The sequence below is a fragment of the Astatotilapia calliptera genome, chromosome 9 (genome assembly GCF_964374335.1).
Source record: "Astatotilapia calliptera chromosome 9, fAstCal68.1, whole genome shotgun sequence".
Taxonomy (NCBI): domain Eukaryota; kingdom Metazoa; phylum Chordata; class Actinopteri; order Cichliformes; family Cichlidae; genus Astatotilapia; species Astatotilapia calliptera.
In genome coordinates this window covers 31146657-31171570 of record NC_137430.1, presented here as the reverse complement: position 1 = coordinate 31171570, position 24914 = coordinate 31146657, and the positions used below count along the sequence as shown (strand labels likewise).

At 42.3% G+C, this 24914-nt stretch overlaps 2 protein-coding genes and 1 long non-coding RNA gene across 7 annotated transcripts; 2 read left to right on the top strand and 1 right to left on the bottom strand.

Moving 5' to 3' along the window:
• The first annotated feature begins 590 nt into the window (after positions 1–590).
• On the top strand, positions 591–5729 carry LOC113029492 (uncharacterized). 5 transcript variants are annotated; one of them, XM_080306671.1, is made up of 4 exons: positions 592–1332; positions 2488–2593; positions 2831–4937; positions 5288–5729. In XM_080306671.1, the coding sequence occupies exons 2-3, from the start codon at positions 2576–2578 to the stop codon at positions 4934–4936; spliced, it is 2124 nt and encodes a 707-aa protein (XP_080162797.1). In that variant the 5' UTR covers positions 592–1332; positions 2488–2575; the 3' UTR covers position 4937; positions 5288–5729. The 5 variants fall into 5 exon arrangements, with proteins under 5 accessions (XP_080162800.1, XP_080162797.1, XP_080162798.1 ...); XM_080306674.1 differs by lacking the exon at positions 2488–2593 and having other exon boundaries at positions 591–1332; XM_080306672.1 differs by lacking the exon at positions 592–1332 and having other exon boundaries at positions 1341–2593; positions 5291–5729.
• A 10797-nt stretch (positions 5730–16526) lies between these two features.
• Positions 16527–19792, top strand: LOC113029493 (uncharacterized; the record flags this gene model as incomplete). Its single annotated transcript, XM_080306759.1, has 4 exons — positions 16527–16698; positions 17866–17957; positions 18156–19002; positions 19353–19792. Coding segments are annotated over 3 exons (1110 nt in total), but the record flags the coding sequence as incomplete, so codon positions are not given.
• Positions 19793–22073: 2281 nt separating this feature from the next.
• Positions 22074–23051, bottom strand: LOC145431184 (uncharacterized). The gene is made up of 2 exons (XR_013911529.1): positions 22836–23051; positions 22074–22738 (listed from the first exon to the last, which is right to left on the bottom strand). It is a non-coding gene; the product is annotated as an uncharacterized LOC145431184 (long non-coding RNA).
• Positions 23052–24914: the final 1863 nt, after the last annotated feature.

The window sequence follows — 24914 nt, the reverse complement described above, 5'->3', positions numbered from 1 at the left end:
GGCATTTCCTCGGTGGCCCGGTAACTTTTTTTCCCCTCTGTACACAAATATTAAAATAAACAATAAAAACAATAGACATTATATACAATGTAAAAGATCAAATGTAAATAATGTAAAAAAAATTAAATAAAATATGTAGATCAACAAAAGGCTTGTTTGAACAGAAAAGATTTTAACTGTTTTTTAAAAGAATCCACAGAGTCAAGCAAACGTAATTGATGTGGTAAACTGTTCTACAGGCTTGGTGCAACTGACTGAAAGGCTGTCCCCTTTTGTCTTCAGTCGTGTACGGGGAACAACTAACAGACTCTGAGTCTGTGAGCGGAGATGACAAGCAGCAGTGTATTTTATAAGAAGCTTGGATAAATAATCTGGGGCCTGGCCATTTAGTGCTCTGTATGTTAAAACAAGAATTTTAAAGCAAATTCTAAACTGTATTGGGAGCCAATGTAAAGAATATAAGATGGGAGTGATGTGAACACGCTTGGTAGAGCGAGTTAGTTGACTGGCTGCTTCGTTTTGTATTGCCTGGAGGCGACAGAGAGATGATTTATCCAAGCTAGTAAACAGGGAATTACAGTAATCTAAGTGTGATGACACAAATGCATGAATGAGTTTTTCCAGTTCAGCTGAGGAAACCACATGTCGCAGTTTAGAGATGTTTCTTAAATGATAGAAACAGGAACGAGAAAAATATTTTACATGAGAGTCAAGGCCCAAAGAAGAGTCGAATATTACTCCAAGACTGTGAATATTTTACTTGACAGACTGTGCAGTGAGAATTCAGTCAAAGCATTTAACTGAGATGTGAAAAAACTAAGCTGAACTCTACATCTTGTTGTGGTCTCCTGTGGCTTTAGGTGCTGACATGCCTTCCATCTGTTCTCCTGCATTTTCATTTACAACCGTAAAATATCTCCACATGGTGCTCCTCTCTCTCTCTCTCTCTCTCTCTGCACCCCAAATGCGTCTTCCGAGCGCATCTGAGTCACGTGACTGCACAGTAACAAATCCCAGCAGGGCAAAAAGAAGGGGGCGGAGCAAAGTGAGTCTGCCGCATAAGAAGCGGTGTTTTCACAGACAGAGCTGCTTTTTCATCCAAAGGGAGTAAAGTTCTAAATTTAGAGGAGAGGGACGAACTAAAGCATCGATCATAAACCACTACCACCGTTTGGATCGATATCTGCATCGATCTGCCCACCCTTGTCTCCTGGATCGTAGCCGAGATCAGCGTGAACCACGTGGGTCTCTGCTCCCTGATCTGTTTCCTGTGTTTGGAAAGAGTTGCAGCTTCATCGCGGAGTTTCTCTCGGTTTGTGGGCTCATCTAAAGGTAAGCACCGAGCTAACTTTACTGTGAGTTCAGTTCATGTTGAGTTTAGCTCCTGAATGAGGTCTTCTGCTGCTCTCCTCACACACCAACCTGTAAATGCTCTTTTGCACAATATTATTACTAGATATATTATTATTATTATTTTTTTTTTTTTTTGCACTAACTTGTCTTGTAGCACCTTGGTTCCTGGAGGAACGTTGTTTCGCCTCACTGTGTATTTTTAAACTGTATATGGTTGAAGTGACAATAAAGTTGAACTTGGAACTTGGAGAGTGATCTGCTGCAGTATCAGGATCACAATAAACTTTATTGTCCAGCTGCTCTGGATGAACACATGACAGGAAGTGGTTTTCTTTTTTTTAATTAGCAAAAGAAAAACACCAACTAATCATTGGCTCAGCACGCTGGGAGAAGTTGAGCATTTGCTGGCAGAAAGTTGGAGTAGAAAAGTCTTTTCACTGATAGAAGCTCATTGATCAATGGTCATGAGTACCTTTCACGAAGAGTTTGGGGAATGGCTGCAATCACATGGTCATGAGAATTTGCATATTAATGGTCAAGGAACTGACCTCCCAGCCCATTGTTCCTTCAGTGGTGCTAGTTTCAGTCATTATGTAGGTGGAGCTGGGGGCCTGAAGGAGTTGAAAGTGTGGGGTGGGGGAGTAACAGGTCTGTCCCTGTTTGTGGAAACCACAGGAGGAGCTGTTCAGGCTGTTGCTGGGTGTGAATTGTTGATGGAGTCTTTAAACTTGTAGTTGCTGTTTTCCAGACTGAAGCAGAGTCGTTAGCTGAAAACTGGTTTTAGAGGTTCATTCAGGACACCTTCTCAGGCTCTTACAGCCTTACCTGTATCATAACAAAGTGTATAAACCCCAATCCACCTTTAACATGGTCCTTCTCCCAAACCTTCAAATAGGACTTTCTGGCCCTGTCATAGTAAAGGGCTGCTTAGAATATTAGAGCCAATGTCACAAAGTTCCTCCTGAAGTATAAGTGAGTGAGAGAGTTTCCTCACTTTGCAGCACAACACGTCTCACAAGATTTCTACAAGCAATCAGAGTGAAATTTGTACTTTGTGTTGTCAGATGAACATATGAGACACTTTGACTCTTCAGTGCAGTGTGGAGCCTAACAAAGATCTGTTTTGTGTCCCAGCTGATCAGCAGGAGGAGAAGAGTCTGACGGAGCAGCAGAGGAACATTTTCAGCCATCTGGATTCAGCTGAGTCACTACAGAGGAAACAATGAGCTCAACACAGGAGGTGAGGAAAATATCACAGTTTCACCAAATAATCAGTCACGTCAATTAATGTAGTTTAAAGCCATGTCAGAGGTGTGTGTGTGTGTGTGTGTGTGTGTGTGTGTGTGTGTGTCCAAATGTGCTATAGATAATCTCTATAGCACACTCGGACCACCCATAAAGGGTTAATGGAGGGAGTTCAGTTTGTTCCACGACTGCATTTCACTCACTGCCTCTGTTTGTTTCTCTGTCACTGCAGGACCAACGTGGACCAAGAAGTCAGCGCTCTCAGGAGGCCGACAAACCTCACAGAAGAAAGGGAGAGAGAAAATACAGTTGTGACGAGTGTGGGAAGGATTTTACCGTTAAAGCTTCCCTAAAAATGCATCAGGTCATCCACACTGGAGAGAGACCGTTCAGCTGTGGAGACTGTGGAAAGTCGTTTACTGGGTCTCGAAGCTTAAAAAGACACCAACTCATCCACACTGGAGAGAGACCGTTCAGCTGTGGAGACTGTGGAAAGTCTTTTACCGAGTCTGGAACCTTTAAAAAACACCAACTCATCCACACTGGAGAGAGACCGTTCAGCTGTGATGAGTGCGGAAAGTCTTTTACCCAGTCTGGAACCTTAAAAAACCACCAACTCATCCACACTGGAGAGAGACCGTTCAGCTGTGGAGACTGTGGAAAGTCTTTTACCGAGTCTGGAACCTTTAAAAAACACCAACTCATCCACACTGGAGAGAGACCGTTCAGCTGTGATGAGTGCGGGAAGTCTTTTACCCAGTCTGGAAGCTTAAAAAACCACCAACTCATCCACACTGGAGAGAGACCGTTCAGCTGTGGAGACTGTGGAAAGTCTTTTACCCAGTCTGGAACCTTAAAAAGACACCAACTCATCCACACTGGAGAGAGACGGTTCAGCTGTGGAGACTGTGGAAAGTCTTTTACCGAGTCTGGAACCTTTAAAAACCACAAACTCATCCACACTGGAGAGAGACCGTTCAGCTGCGGAGACTGTGGAAAGTCTTTTACAGAGTCTGGAACCTTTAAAAAACACCAACTCATCCACACTGGAGAGAGACCGTTCAGCTGTGGAGACTGTGGAAAGTCTTTTACCGAGTCTGGAACCTTTAAAAAACACCAACTCATCCACACTGGAGAGAGACCGTTCAGCTGTGGAGACTGTGGAAAGTCTTTTACCCAGTCTGGAAGCTTAAAAAACCACCAACTCATCCACACTGGAGAGAGACCGTTCAGCTGTGGAGACTGTGGAAAGTCGTTTACTCAGCCTAGAAGCTTAAAAAACCACAAACTCATCCACACTGGAGAGAGACCGTTCAGCTGTGGAGACTGTGGAAAGTCTTTTACAGAGTCTGGAACCTTTAAAAAACACCAACTCATCCACACTGGAGAGAGACCGTTCAGCTGTGGAGACTGTGGAAAGTCTTTTACAGAGTCTGGAACCTTTAAAAAACACCAACTCATCCACACTGGAGAGAGACCGTTCAGCTGTGATGAGTGTGGAAAGTCTTTTACCCAGTCTGGAAGCTTAAAAAACCACCAACTCATCCACACTGGAGAGAGACCGTTCAGCTGTGGAGACTGTGGAAAGTCGTTTACTCAGCCTAGAAGCTTAAAAAACCACAAACTCATCCACACTGGAGAGAGACCGTTCAGCTGTGGAGACTGTGGAAAGTCGTTTACAGAGTCTGGAACCTTTAAAAAACACCAACTCATCCACACTGGAGAGAGACCGTTCAGCTGTGGAGACTGTGGAAAGTCTTTTACCGAGTCTGGAACCTTTAAAAAACACCAACTCATCCACACTGGAGAGAGACCGTTCAGCTGTGATGACTGTGGAAAGTCGTTTACTCAGTCTGGACACTTAAAAACACACAAACTCATCCACACTGGAGAGAGACCGTTCAGCTGTGGCGACTGTGGAAAGTCTTTTACTCAGTCTGGAAGCTTAAAATCACATCAACTCATCCACAGTGGAGTTAAAGCGTACAGCTGTGATCAGTGTGGCAGAGCTTTTACTCAGAGTAGCAGCTTACAGAGTCATCTAGTTACCCACTCTGGGATTAAAGCATACAGCTGTGACGTTTGTGGAAAAACCTTCAGCCTGAAACAGCACCGAAATACACACCTACGCATTCACACCAGACATGATGTGTACAGCTGTGATCAGTGTGGTAAACTATGTTTAACAGGCACACAGTTACAACGCCACATGTTTACCCACTCTGAGGAGAGACCTTATAAATGTGACTTGTGTGACAAGACTTTTAAATCTCCATATGACCTGAAAGCACACCAAAAGATCCACACAAGAAAGACTCTACAAGTGCAGTTACTGTGAGGTATGTATCTATATTTTTATCTTGTCAACCCAACTGTTTGAAACAACTTGTATTAGCATGTTAGCAATTTTACTGCATGGAAAAACACCTCTGAGTGATTATTCAGACTCTAATCACAGGTTTTTAGTGATAGTGTTTGAGAATTGTATTATTGTTATTGTAGCATTAAACTAGTATTAATTTAATGGTTTTACTCTTATCGTTTTTATAGCAATTTAAATTGAGCCGAGTGTGATAATGTAAACAGTAAAATGTAATTGGACTTTGGCAGAGATGCTCTTTATTTCAGGCAACGTTCAGGGTGAAAATGTTGAAGGACTGACTTACACTGTGTTTGTGTCTTTGTTTAGAAGCAGAGCGACACAGATGGATCCAGTTCTCAACCCTATCATCGCTGTGGGAAAGACTTTTTTGCGACCTTTGCGGAAAAACTTTCAGTCATCAAAAAACCCTAAAAATACAGCAACGTAGACACACTGGAGACAAACTGAACTACTGTAAAGAATGTGGGAGAAGCTTCACCACTTCAACGGACTTCAAACAATATGAATGAAAATGTGCCTCGTTACATTTTAAGCTTTCTAAACTGTTCTACTGTAGTGTTCATGTTGAGTGGTTAGCTTTGTTCCAGCAGTTGAATCAAAAATCTGTTTCCTGTTATCATGTTTTGAATGAATGCATCGATCCATGTTTTCTGCAGTTTTTTTTTTTTCAGCTTGTTTGTGATATGAGATCCTGCAACAGTTAAACCAAAATTTTACATGTTAAATAAAGAAATGGTTTACTGACAAAGAGTTTGAGCCGTGATGTCATTTCCTGTATATCAGAGCAACACCTGAAGTTACCAATGTTTAAAGTCATAGTCAAATTATGTGTCAGCATGACCTTGTGAAAACTGCTTGGCGCTGCTTCACTATGTTATCTGCTAACTGTTAGGGCGTAGAAGGACGAAACTCCCAGGATGACCAGTGCCAGGACCTTCCTGATGCAGAGAGTTGTGTGTGTGTGGGGGGGGGGGGATAAAGGAGAAGCTGAGGCATCCCAAAGTTAAAGCTGGCATAACTGAACCTTAATGTTTGATGTGTGTTGTGGTTCTCTTGCGCGCAGTAATTAATAGCTTGAACACAGCAGAGCTTGATATAAAGACCTGGGTGACAACTGTACAATATAAAGCGCCTTGAGGCAACTTTTGTTGTGATTTGGCGCTATATAGATAAAAATTGAATTGACTTGGTTCTTTAGTAGGTCTAGAGGGGTTAAACTGCGTCCTCACATCTGCTTCATGAATATGAAGGGCTGTAGTGGGAGAAGGTGGTTTGAAATCCTCATAGGTGTGAAGTGAGGAGGGGGCTCCTGTGGGTGAAGTCTTTGATAGCATCGATGGCTCTGTTGTGGGGGGAGCGGGGAAGGTGGGGGGATGAGTGACTAAAGTGTCTCTATAGGGCTTCGGAGTTGACGTCACGCCGCAATGCATTGTGGGAGCGCAGCTCCATTTTCGGGGTCTACGATCCAAACACAAACACTGTATTGGAACGGCGACTACGACAAGAAACATGCTTAAAAGCAGCTCGAAAGAAAACGGACGGTATAGAGATCGATTGCGTCCAGAGGCGAAGCAGCAGTATTTGAAAAAAAAATAGAGTGCATCGCAAGTCTGGACCCATACGACATACGGCAGTGGAGTAAAGACCCAGACGACTTACCGCCACTGTCCTACCCCGATATCTTCACCTATCTTGTTTGTGCAGTAAGTGCTTACACTGCGAACCAGTTTCGTAATTACAAGTCACTGGAGGCGCACATCCAATTTACAAATGGCTGGGTGCAAGATTTGGCTATTTTCAAGCCGCCAAAATCTGAGTACGTCGTCATTCATACCAAGGTAAGTCAGCTGGAGTGCATCGAGTGACATAGCCATTTTCCACCCCCCACCATAATTAATGTTAAATCTTTATCATTGAACTGTTAAAATATCGTTATCATATTATGTGCCCATAATTGTATAGTAGATGCAAATTAACACATTGATAATCGGGCAAATTATTAACGCCAATCAGTGTCCTCCCTGTCTCATTTCATTTATTGTCTTTACATCAACCTTGTCCTTGCATGTTACAGGTACTGCACTCCCAAAGATTGAATGAACCTGCATTACGACCATGGGTAATTGTAAGCACCACAGGGAAGGTCGAAACTGCACACTGCACCTGTATGGCCGGAGTTGCTGAGACCTGCACCCATGTCGCTGCACTTCTGTTTAAAGTGGAGGCAACAGTGAGGATACGTGGCACAAAGACAGTCACAGATGAACCAGCCTACTGGGTTTTGCCGGGGAACACAACCAAGATACAGCCAGAGGTTGGCCATAACATTGACTTTACATCTTCAGCAGCACAAAAAAAGACTCTTGATGAAAATATAAACGGACCGTCTGTGGTGAAAGGCAGAAGAAGCCGTCCTTCAAAAAGAAAGATTCCCTCTGCTACGTTTGAGGAGTTGTCACCAGTGTTAGACACACTTCAAAAACACAATAAAGCAGTGTGTTTGTCTGGATTGGAGAAATACTACACATCACACACTGTACAGTCATCCACATTACCACTGTCTCTGGCGTGTTTGCACAGCACAGGTGCACAGTCTCTTGGCCTTACCGAGCTACAACTGCACTGCGTAAAGTACATAAACACAGCTAAAGTAACTGAAGAACAGGAATCACATTTAAAGAAAGCTCAGGAGTTGTTTCAGAAGGTGTGCCTTCCTGAACTTGTAGGAAAACATTTCTCTAAGCGAAATGCAGCCCCGAGTGGTCACAACGTTTTTTCTTCTGGTGTCTAGTTTTTTGTCAGAAGTGCATTGAAATATGTATAACTTGATTTCAAACGTGCAGCACTTACCATGTACCAATTGTCAAAGTGTGAAATAAAGAGTGCAAAGCAGTTATTTGTTATCTTGCTTTTATTATAACGTAATTTTAGTGAAACAAAGAGTCCAAAGTGATGATAAACTTTCGCTTATAGTATACAGGTACAGAAATGGTTACATAACGCAATGTCAATGTGTTCATACAGTCACACATACAAAAAACTAAAAAGGTTTTCCTTTTTTAAACAATTATTAATTAACAAGTACAAGTCTCATGTGTGCCTGGTTTCACTACCACACTGGGGCACATGTTAACCAAAACACAACACACCCTCACAATTTTATCAAGGAAGGTAACGTCTTCACCCTCACATGGAAGAAGAGAACGGATGGGCATGGTAGTATGTAGCATTTTGAATTTGTTGCGCAAACTGCCAATTACTCGTTCAACATGGATTCTTAGGTGTGCAATGGCTCGTGTATTTTCTATGTCCTTGGCATCTAGTTGACAGAAGCCCCTTGTAAATGCTGGGATCTTAAAGCTTAAATCCAACTTTGATTTAAGCTTTCTGTTCTCCTCCAGCAGCCGGTTTATTTCTGCTCTGCTCTGTACACAGTGCACACAATCATTTGTCAGTTGTTGATCTTCTGTCTGTTTCTCTCTGATATCAATGTTTTCTGCATCTGCACCCGTTACCTCTGCTTCTACTTGTCCAGCACAAATTTGTCCCTCAGCCAAAATAACAAGGTTGTTATGGTGTTGCTCTTCGGTGGTGTCCATCTCTGGCTGCTCTTCTGTGGTAACTTCTGCTGAGGCTTCACCTTCACACTCTGCTGCTCCATTGTCAAAGCCTGTCCAATAAAAAGAGTGCAAATACACAAGGGAACTTTTAAATGGTTTATACATTAAGGCCGTATGAATACTCAAAAATGTTTGTGTTAATTGACTAAGATCAACTTTTAAAATAAGAGACTGTGGCTGGGGGTGCGGTTGTCGTTTACCTCCAAATAGTACTTTATTTTGTGATAAGAACATATTTAGAACTTACCGGAATGAAAATGTCGTGAGCACACCAGCTGATATCTGGAGACGTAACAGAACTTGATATCAGCTCGTCTCACGGCTGCTATCCAGGCTAGACGCCTTCGTTTGGTAACATCCGATACATGAGCTCCTTCACGTTGCTTCCAGGTTGGGAAAGCATAAAAAGACAATCCAACCTTATTCCCGTGCCGGTCGTAAGATCGAACATTGCAGCCGAGCACACAGCAAGTACGAACCATGGCTATGCTATCGCTCCTAGCTTAGACCCCCAAAATGGTGAATCGGGCCAAAATCCTTTCCACGCCCACCCCCGTGACATCACGCTCCGAAGCCCTATTGTTGGGGAAGTCTCTATTGAGGTGTGAAAGCCGCTTGATGGATCATCAAACCGACAGTAAAAGTCGTTGTGGGTGTTGGCCAACAGCAAGTCGTCAGTGGGGTGGGGCTGTGTGCTTCCTGAAGTGAAAATCTGGCATTTAAACATAAATAGGAAAAACTCGCTCACAGCTGACTAATGAACATTTGCATGCATGCTTAAGAACTGCATTGACCCCATTTCACCCAAGGTTTAAAATTCTGCCTGCAAATGTCAGAGGTGTACTCGTCTGTGTCCATATTTTGTCCAGCATACGGGGGATTCCCATCATAATGAGTCTTTTGGTAAGAGGTGATAAAGAACCTAATCAAAATTTTCCATCCAAATTCCCTCCATCTTTGTGAGGTAGTGCATTTCCATTGTTGTTTCCATATTTGAGTCCATTTATCCTGTGTTATGCACACTAGTAGTAGTAGTAGTAATAGTAATCCAGTCTAGAAGTAATAAATTAATTAACAGCATCACTCTGAGACAGAATATTTTGAGATGTTTAGAGATATTGCGCATATGAAATAAAGCAGCTCTACATATTTGTATAATGTCCTGGTCAAATATTACTCCAAGATTCTGACAGTGCTACTGGAGGCCACGGTAATTCCATCCAGAGCAAGTATCTGGTTAGATATTATATTTCTAGGAATTCTAGGGCCACGTACAATCAGCAGCAGAAAGTTAGACATCACCCAGGTCTTTATATCTTTAAAACATTTCAGCAATTTAATTAATTGGTGTGTGTTACCTGGTTTTATGGATAGACAAAGCTCAGTGTCATCTGCATAGCATCTACTGCAGGGGTCCAGTGTCCCTGCAGGTTTTAGATCGCACCCTGGGTCAACACACCTGTATCACATGATTAGCTCATTACCAGGCCTCTGGAAAACTTCGGCTGTGTCCCAATCAAGAGACCGCTCGCTTGAAGTACGCGCACTACGTGTACTACATACGGTGCGTACTATAAGTACGAGAAGTGCGGAAGTGAGAGGCTTGTGAAATGGGACGTTCTAGCCTTCGTCGCGCTGTTCAGGTTGCCTAGCAACCATGATACTAACCACGAGAAACGTTACATACAGCTTTGTTTGACAGAAATGAAGGCGGAAAAAAAAGTGTTTTGTTGGTCATTCGTTTTTGTCATGACATCACTCTGATTAGTTGAGTATCTGAGGCTGAGACCACGGGACTGTAAAACATGACTGTTGGGCTTCATTTCTGTGCTGAACTGTCATTTTAAGATTAGTTAGTAAATAACAATTAGCTAATGTTGGAGGGAGGGAGGGAGAGATCAGAGCCTTAAACAGGCTGACTTCTGCTAAATGGGTCAAACTGGTTAGAAAGTCTACAAACACATAACATCCTTATAGAATATGATGTAACACTATAGATCAACTTACCTCAGAATATATAAAGCATAAACAAGTACAGCAATATGATGCAACAAACACAGCAGTGTTACTGATCCAAAATACTCAAAGCTTCATAGAACTGAAACAAACATTTATTTTTAGCTCCATTCTGCTGCTGATACAGACTTTAGGTTTCTGAATATTACACTTGTTGCTGCCTTTCATAGTGTGTAACTTGAAGGCCCTGAGTACTTTCTCCCACACTGAAAACACTGGAATGATCACATTATTTGAACATTACCTAATTAGACTGATTCAGGACAGGACATGTTAAACTTTCCTAGCAGTCCTTCACAAACAGGGAACAGTCTGTCTATTCTCTCCATCTGTCAGCTGCTGCTGGCTCTTCCTCCTCCTCTTCCTCACACACTGCTGAGTTTGTCCTGGTGGATCATCAGGGGTGCAAAGCCTCACAGATGATGTGCAGCAGTGGGTCCCTCAGTCTGTCCTCACTCTGGACACTTGCAGTCGTCACACATGGAGATCAAATGTGTGATAAGCTGCAGGATTCAAACACAAGTGTAACTTATAAACACATGTTCATACTTTTATTCCACAATCAGAGAGAAAGAAACAGAGAGAGAGAGCAGGACAGACAGACAGGTGAGAGTCTCAGGTGTACACACTGCTACAAACAGGATTTAGTGTTTGTGTTATTACGAGTGCTAAACAAGAAGAGTTCCCAGATGGTACAGTGGACACATGTGTGACTGCTGTGATTAAAGCATCTTTTTTTCAGCTTAACGAGTGAACCGTCAGCTCGTTCAAACACACGTTAAAGTCTGTTTGGCTCGACACCACCGAACAGAGGCAGCAATATAACATAGCTAACATTAACAGTGCAGTGAATCCTGCTTGTGCCGTGATGTTCAGGACTGCAAACCGAGCAGCATCACTGACTTTCAGCCTGTTGTGTTTGTGGATATATGACTGACTTTAATTATCCACAAAATCATCACAATCTCTGTAAGATTAAAGTCCACTATTGAGCGGCGTATATTTTAAAGTAAAGGCTTTAAAACCAAGTAAATGCTGAAAGTACAAACATGACTAATGACACATAACTTTGCCGACATGTGGCCAACAGTAATGTTTTAATGTTCTTCATTATTCAACATTTGCACATAAATAAGTGATATATTATTCAGTACTTACTTTTATCAGTTTACTCCTTGGCCACTCCGCTTCTGCCGTCTGCCGCAAAATTATCCACACCGACTGCCGTGCTATGAATTGTGGGATATATTGGGCCACGAAGTCTACACCGCCACAGCCTTAAATTTCAGGGAAGTGAAGGACGCATTTGAGGGCCGCATTTCAAGCAGCCTTTGAATTGGGACAGCCTTCACTGTGATGTAATCGGCCTTAAAATGCGGCCTTTAAGGCTGCAGACCCTGAATTGGGATACAACCTCAGTGAGAGAGAAAGGTGACTGAGGAAGAAATACTCAATGCATTCTCCTTGGGCTCTCGCACTCTGGGGCCTCTGGATGTCTGGGGCCTGGATCTCCTTCATGCCTGCTTCATGCCCTGGGGGACAGGGTTATGGCTCTCTACAGCCTCTTGCAGACCATTACATGGGGAAACCATTTGAATACAAGCGCGCTGATCCACACAGGTGTGCACATGGGTGTTCACAGTTCGTAGACTTAAATTACACCTTTCTTGGCTGCTACGTCAAAGCACATTGTGCGCTGTCTGTCCTGCGTGCTGCACAACAACATTCAATATTTAGTGTTTACTGCTGTTTACACTTAGCTAGATTAATGTGATGCTAGAATAATGTGTTGTGTTTAGTATGTTGCTTTGGCTTTTTATTGCTTGTTTTCTATTCTTTTTCTCTCAACAGGTGATCCAGGAGATTTTTTTCCCCTTTCTCACTGTCCCTCTCCCCTTCTGTTTTTCTTTGCCTTCCTCTTTCTTTCTCCCTTTCCTATCCCTCACTCATGTCTGTCCCGTGTGTAAAATAAAATAAAATAAATAATAAAAACAAAAGTCGATCAAATGGACCAATACGGCAATGCCATGATGACCCATTTGGCAAAGTAAATCCATTGGGTATCCTTGTTGGTCTTCAGACAACAATTCTGACGGCTAAAGAACCAAATGGGACAGGCAAAAAAAAAGAAGAAAGGAATTCCCTGACAGATAGCAATGCTCAAAAAGGCATATAGTTCAATTCAATTCAATTCAATTCAATTCAATTTTATTTATATAGCGCCAAATCACAACAAAAGTCGCCTCAAGGTGCTTCAACAATCATATGACCCCCTATGAGCAGCACTTTGGCAACAGTGGGAAGGAAAAACTCCCTTTTAACAGGAAGAAACCTCCGGCAGAACCAGGCTCAGGGAGGGGCGGGGCCATCAGCTGCGACCGGTTGGGGTGAGAGACGGAAAACAGGATGAAAGACATGCTGTGGAAGAGAGACAGAGGTTAATAACAGATATGATTCAATGCAGAGAGGTCTGTTAATACATAGTGAGTGAGAAAGGTGACTGGAAAGGAAAAACTCAATGCATCATGGGAATCCCCCGGCAGCCTACGTCTATTGCAGCACAACTAAGGGAGGATTCAGGGTCACCTGGTTCAGCCCTAACCATATGCTTTATCAAAAAGGAAAGTTTTAAGCCTAATCTTAAAAGTAGAGATAGTGTCTGTCCCCCGAATCCAAACTGGAAGCTGGTTCCATAGAAGAGGGGCCTGAAAACTGAAGGCTCTGCCTCCCATTCTACTTTTAAATACTCTAGGAACAACAAGTAGGCCTGCAGAGCGAGAGCGAAGTGCTCTAATAGGGTGATATGGTACTACAAGATCATTACTATATGATGGGGCCTGATTATTTAAGACCTTGTATGTGAGGAGCAGGATTTTGAATTCAATTCTGGATTTAACAGGAAGCCAATGAAGGGAAGCCAAAACAGGAGAAATCTGCTCTCTTTCTAATCCCTGTCAGGACTCTTGCTGCAGCATTTTGGATTAGCTGAAGGCTTTTCAGTGAGTTTTTTGGACATCCTGATAATAATGAATTACAGTCGTCCAGTCTGGAAGTAATAAATGCATGAACTAGTTTTTCAGCGTCACTCTGAGACAGGATATTTCTAATTTTAGAGATGTTGCGCAAATGGAAGAAAGCAGTCTTACATATTTGTTTAATAAGTGCGTTGAAGGACATGTCCTGGTAAAAAACGACTCCAAGGTTCCTCACAGCGTTACTGGAGGCCAAGGTAATGCCATCCAGAGTAAGAATCTGGTTAGATACCATATTTCTAAGATTTTCAGGGCCGAGTACAATAACCTCAGTTTTATCTGAATTAAGAAGCAGAAAGTTAGCGGCCATCCAGGTCTTTATGTCTTTAAGACATTCCTGCAGTTTAACTAATTGGTGTGTGTTATCTGGCTTCATGGACAGATAGAGCTGGGTGTCATCAGCATAGCAGTGAAAATGTATGCTATGTCTTCTAATGATGCTGCCTAAGGGAAGCATGTATAATGTAAACAGAATTGGTCCTAGCACTGAACCCTGTGGAACTCCATAATTAACCTCAGTGTGTGAAGAGGACTCTCCATTTACATGTACGAATTGGAGTCTATTAGATAGATATGATAGAAACCACTGCAGCACAGTACCTGTAATACCTACAGCATGTTCTAATCACTCTAATAGGATATTATGGTCGACAGTATCGAACGCTGCACTAAGGTCTAGCAGGACAAGCACAGAGATGAGTTCACTGTCAGAGGCCATAAGAAGATCATTTATAGCAGGGGTGCCCAATCCCGGTCCTCGAGAGCTACTATCCTGCAGCTTTTAGATGCATCCCTACTCCAACACAGCTGAATCAAATGGTTTGATCTCTTCAGCATGCCATCATGTTTGGCAAAGGCCTGATAACAAGCCATTCATTTGATTCAGGTGTGTGGGAACAAGGATGCATCTAAAAGCTGCAGGACGGTAGCTCTCGAGGACCAGGATTGGGCACCCCTGATTTATAGCCTTCACTAAAGCTGTTGAAACCTGACTGAAACTCTTCAAATAAGCCATTCCTCTGCAGATGATCTGTTAGCTGTTTGACAACTACTCTTTCAAGGATTTTTGATATGAAAGGAAGGTTGGAGATTGGCCTATAATTAGCTAAGACTGCTGGATCTACAGATGGCTTTTTGAGTAAAGATTTAACTACAGCCACCTTGAAGGCCTGTGGTACATAGCTGATTATTAGAGATAGTTTGATCATGTTGAGGCTGTCATTTTTAGCATCTACATCAGGGGTCAGCAACCCTAGGCACGCGTGCCACAGTTTGCACGCGAAGGGTTAAGTGTTGGCACAACCAATGCTGGACTGGCCATCGGGCATTTCCTCGGTGGCCCGGTGTCAGGAGTTTTCCTGTAATGCAACTCAGGTCAGAATAAATGACACTCAGACAGGTTTGCAGGTTTAACGTGCACACGGGTGAGAGTTCAAACGGAGACTCACACTCCACAGCAGTTGCCACCCTTTATTTATACTCAAGCATGTTTGCGTCACAGACACATGAGTGGAAGAGATAACATACAAAGGTAGAGACTTCATCACATGCAGGAAGAGATAACATACAAAGGTAGAGACTTTGTCACAGACACATGAGTGGAAGAGATAACATACAACGATAGAGACTTCGTGCTGAGCTTGCACAGTGTAACTTCTCTAGTAAAAAGAGCAAACACATCTAGAGAACCTTAAATGAAATCTACTTCTATACATAAACATAATAAAATCTTTCAACACCCGGTAACTTTTTTTCCCCTCTGTACACAAATATCAAGATAAATAATAAAAACAATAGATATTATATACAATGTAAAAGATCAAATGTAAATAATGTAAAAAAATAAAATAAAATATGTAGATCAACAAAAGGCTTGTTTGAACAGAAAAGATTTTAACTGTTTTTTAAAAGAATCCACAGAGTCAAGCAAACGTAATTGATGTGGTAAACTGTTCTACAGGCTTGGTGCAACTGACCGAAAGGCTGTCCCCTTTTGTCTTCAGTCGTGTACGGGGAACAACTAACAGACTCTGAGTCTGTGAGCGGAGATGACAAGCAGCAGTGTATTTTATAAGAAGCTTGGATAAATAATCTGGGGCCTGGCCATTTAGTGCTCTGTATGTTAAAACAAGAATTTTAAAGCAAATTCTAAACTGTATTGGGAGCCAATGTAAAGAATATAAGATGGGAGTGATGTGAACACGCTTGGTAGAGCGAGTTAGTTGTCTGGCTGCTTCGTTTTGTATTGCCTGGAGGCGACAGAGAGATGATTTATCCAAGCTAGTAAACAGGGAATTACAGTAATCTAAGTGTGATGACACAAATGCATGAATGAGTTTTTCCAGTTCAGCTGAGGAAACCACATGTCGCAGTTTAGAGATGTTTCTTAAATGATAGAAACAGGAACGAGAAAAATATTTTACATGAGAGTCAAGGCCCAAAGAAGAGTCGAATATTACTCCAAGACTGTGAATATTTTACTTGACAGACTGTGCAGTGAGAATTCAGTCAAAGCATTTAACTGAGATGTGAAAAAACTAAGCTGAACTCTACATCTTGTTGTGGTCTCCTGTGGCTTTAGGTGCTGACATGCCTTCCATCTGTTTTCTAGCATTTTCATTTACAACCGTAAAATATCTCCACATGGTGCTCCTCTCTCTCTCTCTCTCTCTGAACCCCAAATGCGTCTTCCGAGCGCATCTGAGTCACGTGACCGCACAGTAACAAATCCCAGCAGGGCAAGAAGAAGGGGGCGGAGCAAAGTGAGTCTCCCGCATAAGAAGCGGTGTTCAAACAGACAGAGCTGCTTTTTCATCCAAAGGGAGTAAAGTTCTAAATTTAGAGGAGAGGGACGAACTAAAGCATCGATCATAAACCACTACCACCGTTTGGATCGATATCTGCATCGATCTGCCCACCCTTGTCTCCTGGATCGTAGCTGAGATCAGCGTGAACCACGTGGGTCTCTGCTCCCTGATCTGTTTCCTGTGTTTGGAAAGAGTTGCAGCTTCATCGCGGAGTTTCTCTCGGTTTGTGGGCTCATCTAAAGGTAAGCACCGAGCTAACTTTACTGTGAGTTCAGTTCATGTTGAGTTTAGCTCCTGAATGAGGTCTTCTGCTGCTCTCCTCGGTGTCTGTTCACAGTTTATTGTGAACACGTTGAGAGAAGAGTGAGAGAGTGTTTGGAGAAAAACACCAACTAATCATTAGCTCAGCATGCTGGGAGAAGTTGGAGCAGAAAAGTCTTTTCATTGTCCCTGCAGCTGTTTTTCTGCCTGCACCAAACCTCTACAGCCTCATTTCTATTTGAAGCGATAACAGGAAATGGATGAGAGCGATCTGCTGCAGTATCAGGATCACAATAAATTTTATTGTCCAGCTGCTCTGGATGAACACATTAGAGGAAGTGGTTTTCTTTTTTTAATTAGCAAAAGAAAAACACCAACTAATCATTGGCTCAGCACGCTGGGAGAAGTTGAGCATTTGCTGGCAGAAAGTTGGAGTAGAAAAGTCTTTTCACTGATAGAAGCTCATTGATCAATGGTCATGAGTACCTTTCACGAAGAGTTTGGGGAATGGCTGCAATCACATGGTCATGAGAATTTGCATATTAACGGTAAAGGAACTGACCTCCCAGCCCATTGTTCCTTCAGTGGTGCTAGTTTCAGTCATTATGTAGGTGGAGCTGGGGGCCTGAAGGAGTTGAAAGTGTGGGGTGGGGGAGTAACAGGTCTGTCCCTGTTTGTGGAAACCACAGGAGGAGCTGTTCAGGCTGTTGCTGGGTGTGAATTGTTGATGGAGTCTTTAAACTTGTAGTTGCTGTTTTCCAGACTGAAGCAGAGTCGTTAGCTGAAAACTGGTTTTAGAGGTTCATTCAGGACACCTTCTCAGGCTCTTACAGCCTTACCTGTATCATAACAAAGTGTATAAACCCCAATCCACCTTTAACATGGTCCTTCTCCCAAACCTTCAAATAGGACTTTCTGGCCCTGTCATAGTAAAGGGCTGCTTAGAATATTAGAGCCAATGTCACAAAGTTCCTCCTGAAGTATAAGTGAGTGAGAGAGTTTCCTCACTTTGCAGCACAACACGTCTCACAAGATTTCTACAAGCAATCAGAGTGAAATTTGTACTTTGTGTTGTCAGATGAACATATGAGACACTTTGACTCTTCAGTGCAGTGTGGAGCCTAACAAAGATCTGTTTTGTGTCCCAGCTGATCAGCAGGAGGAGAAGAGTCTGACGGAGCAGCAGAGGAACATTTTCAGCCATCTGGACTCAGCTGAGTCACTACAGAGGAAACTCTTTGTGTGTGTGTGTGTGTGTGTGTGTGTGTGTGTGTGTGTGTGTGTGTGTGTGTGTGTGTGTGTGTGTGTGTCCCCAAATGTGCTATAGATAATCTCTATAGCACACTCGGACCACCCATAAAGGGTTAATGGAGGGAGTTCAGTTTGTTCCACGACTGCATTTCACTCACTGCCTCTGTTTGTTTCTCTGTCACTGCAGGACCAACGTGGACCAAGAAGTCAGCGCTCTCAGGAGGCCGACAAACCTCACAGAAGAAAGGGAGAGAGAAAATACAGTTGTGACGAGTGTGGGAAGGATTTTACCGTTAAAGCTTCCCTAAAAATGCATCAGGTCATCCACACTGGAGAGAGACCGTTCAGCTGTGGAGACTGTGGAAAGTCTTTCACCCAGTCTGGAAGCTTAAAAACACACCAACTCATCCACACTGGAGAGAGACCGTTCAGCTGTGGAGACTGTGGAAAGTCTTTCACCCAGTCTGGAACCTTAAAAACACACCAACTCATCCACACTGGAGAGAGACCGTTCAGCTGTGGAGACTGTGGAAAGTCTTTTACCCAGTCTGGAAGCTTAAAAAACCACCAACTCATCCACACTGGAGAGAGACCGTTCAGCTGTGGAGACTGTGGAAAGTCGTTTACTCAGCCTAGAAGCTTAAAATCACATCAACTCATCCACAGTGGAGTTAAAGCGTACAGCTGTGATCAGTGTGGCAGAGCTTTTACTCAGAGTAGCAGCTTACAGAGTCATCTAGTTACCCACTCTGGGATTAAAGCATACAGCTGTGACGTTTGTGGAAAAACCTTCAGCCTGAAACAGAACCGAAATACACACCTACGCATTCACACCAGACATGATGTGTACAGCTGTGATCAGTGTGGTAAACTATGTTTAACAGGCACACACTTACAACAACACATGTTTACCCACTCTGAGGAGAGACCTTATAAATGTGACTTGTGTGACAAGACTTTTAAATCTCCATATCACCTGAAAGCACACCAAAAGATCCACACAAGAAAGACTCTACAAGTGCAGTTACTGTGAGGTATGTATCTATATTTTTATCTTGTCAACCCAACTGTTTGAAACAACTTGTATTAGCATGTTAGCAATTTTACTGCATGGAAAAACACCTCTGAGTGATTATTCAGACTCTAATCACAGGTTTTTAGTGATAGTGTTTGAGAATTGTATTATTGTTATTGTAGCATTAAACTAGTATTAATTTAATGGTTTTACTCTTATCGTTTTTATAGCAATTTAAATTGAGCTGAGTGTGATAATGTAAACAGTAAAATGTAATTGGACTTTGGCAGAGATGCTCTTTATTTCAGGCAACGTTCAGGGTGAAAATGTTGAAGGACTGACTTACACTGTGTTTGTGTCTTTGTTTAGAAGCAGAGCGACACAGATGGATCCAGTTCTCAACCCTGTCATCGCTGTGGGAAAGACTTTTTTGCGACCTTTGCGGAAAAACTTTCAGTCATCAAAAGACCCTAAAATACATCAACGTAGACACACTGGAGACAAACTGAACTACTGTAAAGAATGTGGGAGAGGCTTCACCACTTCAAAGGACTTCAAACAACATGAATGAAAATGTGCCTCGTTACATTTTAAGCTTTCTAAACTGTTCTACTGTAGTGTTCATGTTGAGTGGTTAGCTTTGTTCCAGCAGTTGAATCAAAAAATCTGTTTCCTGTTATCATGTTTTTAATGAATGCATCGATCCATGTTTTCTGCAGTTTTTTTTTTTTCAGCTTGTTTGTTATGAGATCCTGCAACAGTTAAACCAAAATTTTATATGTTAAATAAAGAAATGGTTTACTGACAAAGAGTTTGAGCCGTGATGTCATTTCCTGTATATCAGAGCAACACCTGAAGTTACCAATGTTTAAAGTCATAGTCAAATTATGTGTCAGCATGACCTTGTGAAAACTGCTTGGCGCTGCTTCACTATGTTATCTGCTAACTGTTAGGGCGTAGAAGGACGAAACTCCCAGGATGACCAGTGCCAGGACCTTCCTGATGCAGAGAGTTGTGTGTGGGGGGGATAAAGGAGAAGCTGAGGCATCCCAAAGTTAAAGCTGGCATAACTGAACCTTAATGTTTGATGTGTGTTGTGGTTCTCTTGCGCGCAGTAATTAATAGCTTGAACACAGCAGAGCTTGATATAAAGACCTGGGTGACAACTAGCTTTCTGCCGCTGATTATACGTGGCCCTAAAATACCTAGAAATGTGGTGTCTAACCAGATACTTGCTCTGGATGGCATTACCTTGGCCTCCAGTAACACCTTGGAGTAATATTTGACCAGGACATTAAACAAATATTTAGGGCTGTGTGATCGGCAGAGTTGGAAAAAGCAGGAGTCACAGGAATTATTAGAAAAACAGGGTTTTCATTCATTTAACCCAAAAATTATGTTTACAAAAGTAATTAATGTTGAGCTCATAAAAAAGGTCAAAGAAACAAAACTGAACTCAGGCAAAGAACTGCAAACTTAACAAACCAAATGACTGCACAAAGAAATATAACTGACCTAAACATGAAATGGCACAGAAGGTCCATCTGCTGTATATCACTGGGAAAGAAAAGAAGGGGAGCTAATTTCACGCAGAGATGGAGAAAGATAATAAAGACAGGAGAGGAAGAAGAGAGGTGAGATTTAAGGGTAAGGACTGCTTATATTAAGAGTCGGTGAAGGTTCTCAGCCATCCAGTTCATCGTAGTCTAAGGAGCTTGGAAAGAAAAGCGTCTGGACTTCCTTAAGTTGCTTGAAGACGCTTCACCTCTCATCCGAGAAGCTTCTTCAGTTCTCAAGAAGCTCATCACAAAGACGGCAGCTGCAGAGAGTGACGGTACAGTAGAGCGACACAAGAGGGCGCCATTACACAAGCTTACTGCTCACAAGCAGCCAAGCACAGCAGCAACTACGGTATACAACTGGAGTAAGGTGGAAATTAACAAAGGACAGTGTTAAAAGTAGAATGAGAGTGGTGTAAGGCAAGTTGAAAGATCCACAATAAGTTTCTATAACATGTTCATCAAAGGTAACTTAATTTCTACTGTACTTCAAAGTGATGCTTTGTAGTTTAGGGAAGAGTTCTGTGTGCTTGTTTAAGGCAGCTATGAGCTGCAGTTTAAGGTCGAACTATGAGTGAAGTTCGCAGGGTTCTTTCAGTACAAACGCATCTGCATTAAGAGTGAATGTCATTACAGCTAAAGTATATGCAACAGTAACCCCAGAGTAATACTTAAGGATTTTGAAATCTAAACACAGACCATTAAATGACATTTAACTATACTCACAAGACGGTTGACAAAGATCTCCAAGAGCACTATGCTGTACCACTTACTGCAGTGGAAGAAGATGATGCTGAGCAAATTACAGAACTACAGACTGCTCATAAAAGCGAAAGAGTATGAACACTAACCGAAAAGGCTAAAGAGCTTTAAGAGAAGGACTTCAACATTTTGTGGCGTCAGTGGCGGTCCTAGCCTGTTTGGCGCCCTGGGCGAACACTCCCTCTGCTGGGGCATGTGACCTGGACTCACACTCACTGCAGCCCTGAACTTTTCTAAAAGATACATCTGAAAGGCTTTCTTTGCAATTAAGCAGATCTTTAATCTTTTATCTCCCTGTAATGAAGTCTGCGTGATGTCTGAGTGTAGTCATGTGACAGCTGTGCAGAAAATGGTGATTGAATTAAAAGCCAGCAGGCCTCATCTAAACGCATCTTAAGTGCAGAAGGCAAAACCTATATACCAAAAGCACATTTTGGTCATTGCATTATCAGCGACAGCAGCTGGTGTGGTTCTGCACTGGACGAAGAAAAGAGGTAAAATGATATTATGCCGTCTTTTGAATTTACATGCTGCTTGCATCGATGATGCTTTACAGGTCAGGGGACTATGACTGAATACGGTCATGTTCGGTTTCGTGTAGCGATGGGTAGATGAGGCCTCGTGAAGCGTTTCAGCACAAACTGTATCCATGCTGTGTCGACACAGTGTTGCTGTTTTGCTCCATGCTGACACCTGCTGGACCTTAAATACCATTGCAGGCAACTTGAGACTCACAACAGACACTGATTCAATGGCCAAGTCACACTTGTACACTGTAAGGTATTGTACTTTCCATGGAATCATTTTATATCTTTTACATTGCAAATATTTTACACATCTTTATTTTATACTCTACAAATATATTGTGAATGACATTAAGTGAAAATTAAAATGAAAGTATTGTGAATGTAATATTACCCATTTGACTCAGAGTTTATTATAAATTTCTATTCAGAAAAAAAAGTTTATCCAATGTTTTTGAATTCAGTCTATTGCATTTTTTTTTTTTTTGCACCATTTCCACAGCTTTGGAAAACTCACAGGCACAGATGAAGCTGGGCTACACAAAAACTGTAAAGCCAGGTGGATAAGGTTCTGATAATATGTCTTCCTTTCCCCCCAGTACGTTAAAGGATCCTCTGATCTTGGAATTTTTCTCTCCGACACTCTCCACAATACTAAGGGGTTGGCAGTCCTTTATAATAAAATCCAGTACTGCCTGGTCCAGAACAGTCTTCCTAGATGAAAATAATAAAACACATATTAATTAAAACAAATGATGATAAAGATGTTCAGTGTCTATATAGGCCCACCAGTGTTCATCCTCGGTGTGTTTGTCTCCTCATTTTCATGTTTGGCTCTGTAATGCCTAAACACTGAGGAGGTGCTTTTGTTTGTGTAAGAAAGCTCCGCAGAACAGATGCGACATTTAACCTGCATAAAATGAAATAAATAATTTACACTTCAAGTCACATTGCTGTTTTTCCTATTATGATAGGTTACACTGAAACAAAGACAGACAAACTATTACCTTATTTGCAGTTAAAAGATCAAAATGATCCCACACAGCAGAAACATTTCTTTTTCTTTCGGGCTCCATTTTGTTATGGAGAGATGTGTATTTTTTTATCTTTGCGAGAGTAATTTTGTGTTTTTTGGTGGCGACTCATTCCGTTGACAGATGCGGAACCTTTTAAACACAGATTGGGTCGTTGGCAATGAGCGATACTGCAGCTGTGTCGATCACGTGACTTTTTCTTAAAGCGACGCACGCAGGCTTTGCTATGTGAGCTTGATACATGCGTCGGTGCGTCAGTGTTGCAGGACCCATCACATTAAATCATTTTTCTTGTTTCTGTTGCAGATTTGTCCCACAGCTTTGAAAACCAGTTACATGTTTAATCCGATGATCCTGCAACATTTTCTGGTTTGTTTGGGAGAGTTTTTGGTGACGAAATATGCAAATGGGTGTTCAACAGAAAATAACACGACAAGTTACAAAAACCCCCGCAGATTTAATAAGTTTGTTTTTGAGTTGAATATCGCATATTATTCATTTTGACCTGTAACACAGTCTGAAGTGTATTTCATGCCCGTAACTTCACTTGCATGTGTAAACAGGCCCCTTTTTAACCTTTGCAGCAGGAATTATGGTTCTGAATTTAAAGAAACATAAAAACAGTCACTGCACCATAACTTTCATGATTTTAATGAAAACGTTAATGAAAAAAAACTTTGACTACAGGGAGCTTTGTGTTTGACTTCATCCACCTCATGTAAACTATACTATACTCACTCTACACCTACGACTGCACGGCCACTAACAGCTCCAACATCATTGTGAAGTTTGCGGACGACACTACAGTGGTGGGTCTTATCACCAACGGCGATGAGACGGCCTACAGGGAGGAGGTCAGCGCCCTGACCCACTGGTGTCAAGACAACCATCTCACCCTCAACGTCGCAAAGACAAAGGAGTTGATAGTGGACTTCCGGAGGTGCAGAGAAGTACACACCCCCATCACCATCAACGGCGCTGCTGTGGAGAGAGTGAGCAGCTTCCGGTTCCTTGGTGTACATCTGGCTGAGGATCTTACGTGGTCAGTACACACAAACAAAACAGTGAAGAAGGCGCAGCAGCGCCTCTTCTTTCTCAGGAGACTGAAAAGATTCGGCATGAGCCCCCGCATCCTCAGGACCTTCTATCACTGTGCCATTGAGAGCATCCTCACTGGATGCATCACCACCTGGTATGGCAACAGCACCGCCTACAACTGCAAAGCTCTCCAGCGAGTAGTGCGGTGCTCTGAACGGATAATCGGAGGTGAGCTTCCCTCCCTCCAAGACATCTACAGGAAGCGCTGCCTGAGGAAAGCGGGGAGGATCATCAAGGACTCCAGTCACCCCAGCCATAAACTGTTCAGACTGCTTCCATCAGGAAGGAGGTTCTGCAGCATCCGGTCCCGTACCAGCAGACTGAGAGACAGCTTCTTCCACCAGGCCATCAGACTGCTGAACACGTCATAGACACCTCAGCTTCACTACTGGAACTTTAACATTATGCACTCCATACTGTACAGTAATGCCACTGTTTTGCACATATTCAACTCTGTATATTTTATATATTTTATTTATTGTTTACTCTATTTAATTTGTAAAATATGTGTACACACACACACACACACACACACACACACACACACACACACACGTGTAGAAAAATATTTAGTATACACATCCAGAAATGCATATACTATTATTTCAGATGTAGCCATTCTTGTATTTTGCTTGTTTACATTATTGTATTTTGCACAACTCTGTTGCTTGTGAAGCTCGCACACAAGAATTTCACTCACATGTGCTGTACCAATGTACCTGCACATGTGATGTGACAATAAAAGTGATTTGATTTGATTTAAAAGAAAACTGTGGACAGTAGGTCCCTGGTGAGGAGGCGGGACACAGCGGAGAATGTAACTGTAACTGCTCCTGAAGGTTTTTCATGTTCGAAGTAGAATAAAGGGCCATGCTCCAACTGATGTTCAGCCAGTATTTTAATCTTCTTTTCACCAGCAAACACCGTGAAAAACTATGGTGAAACGATCAATGA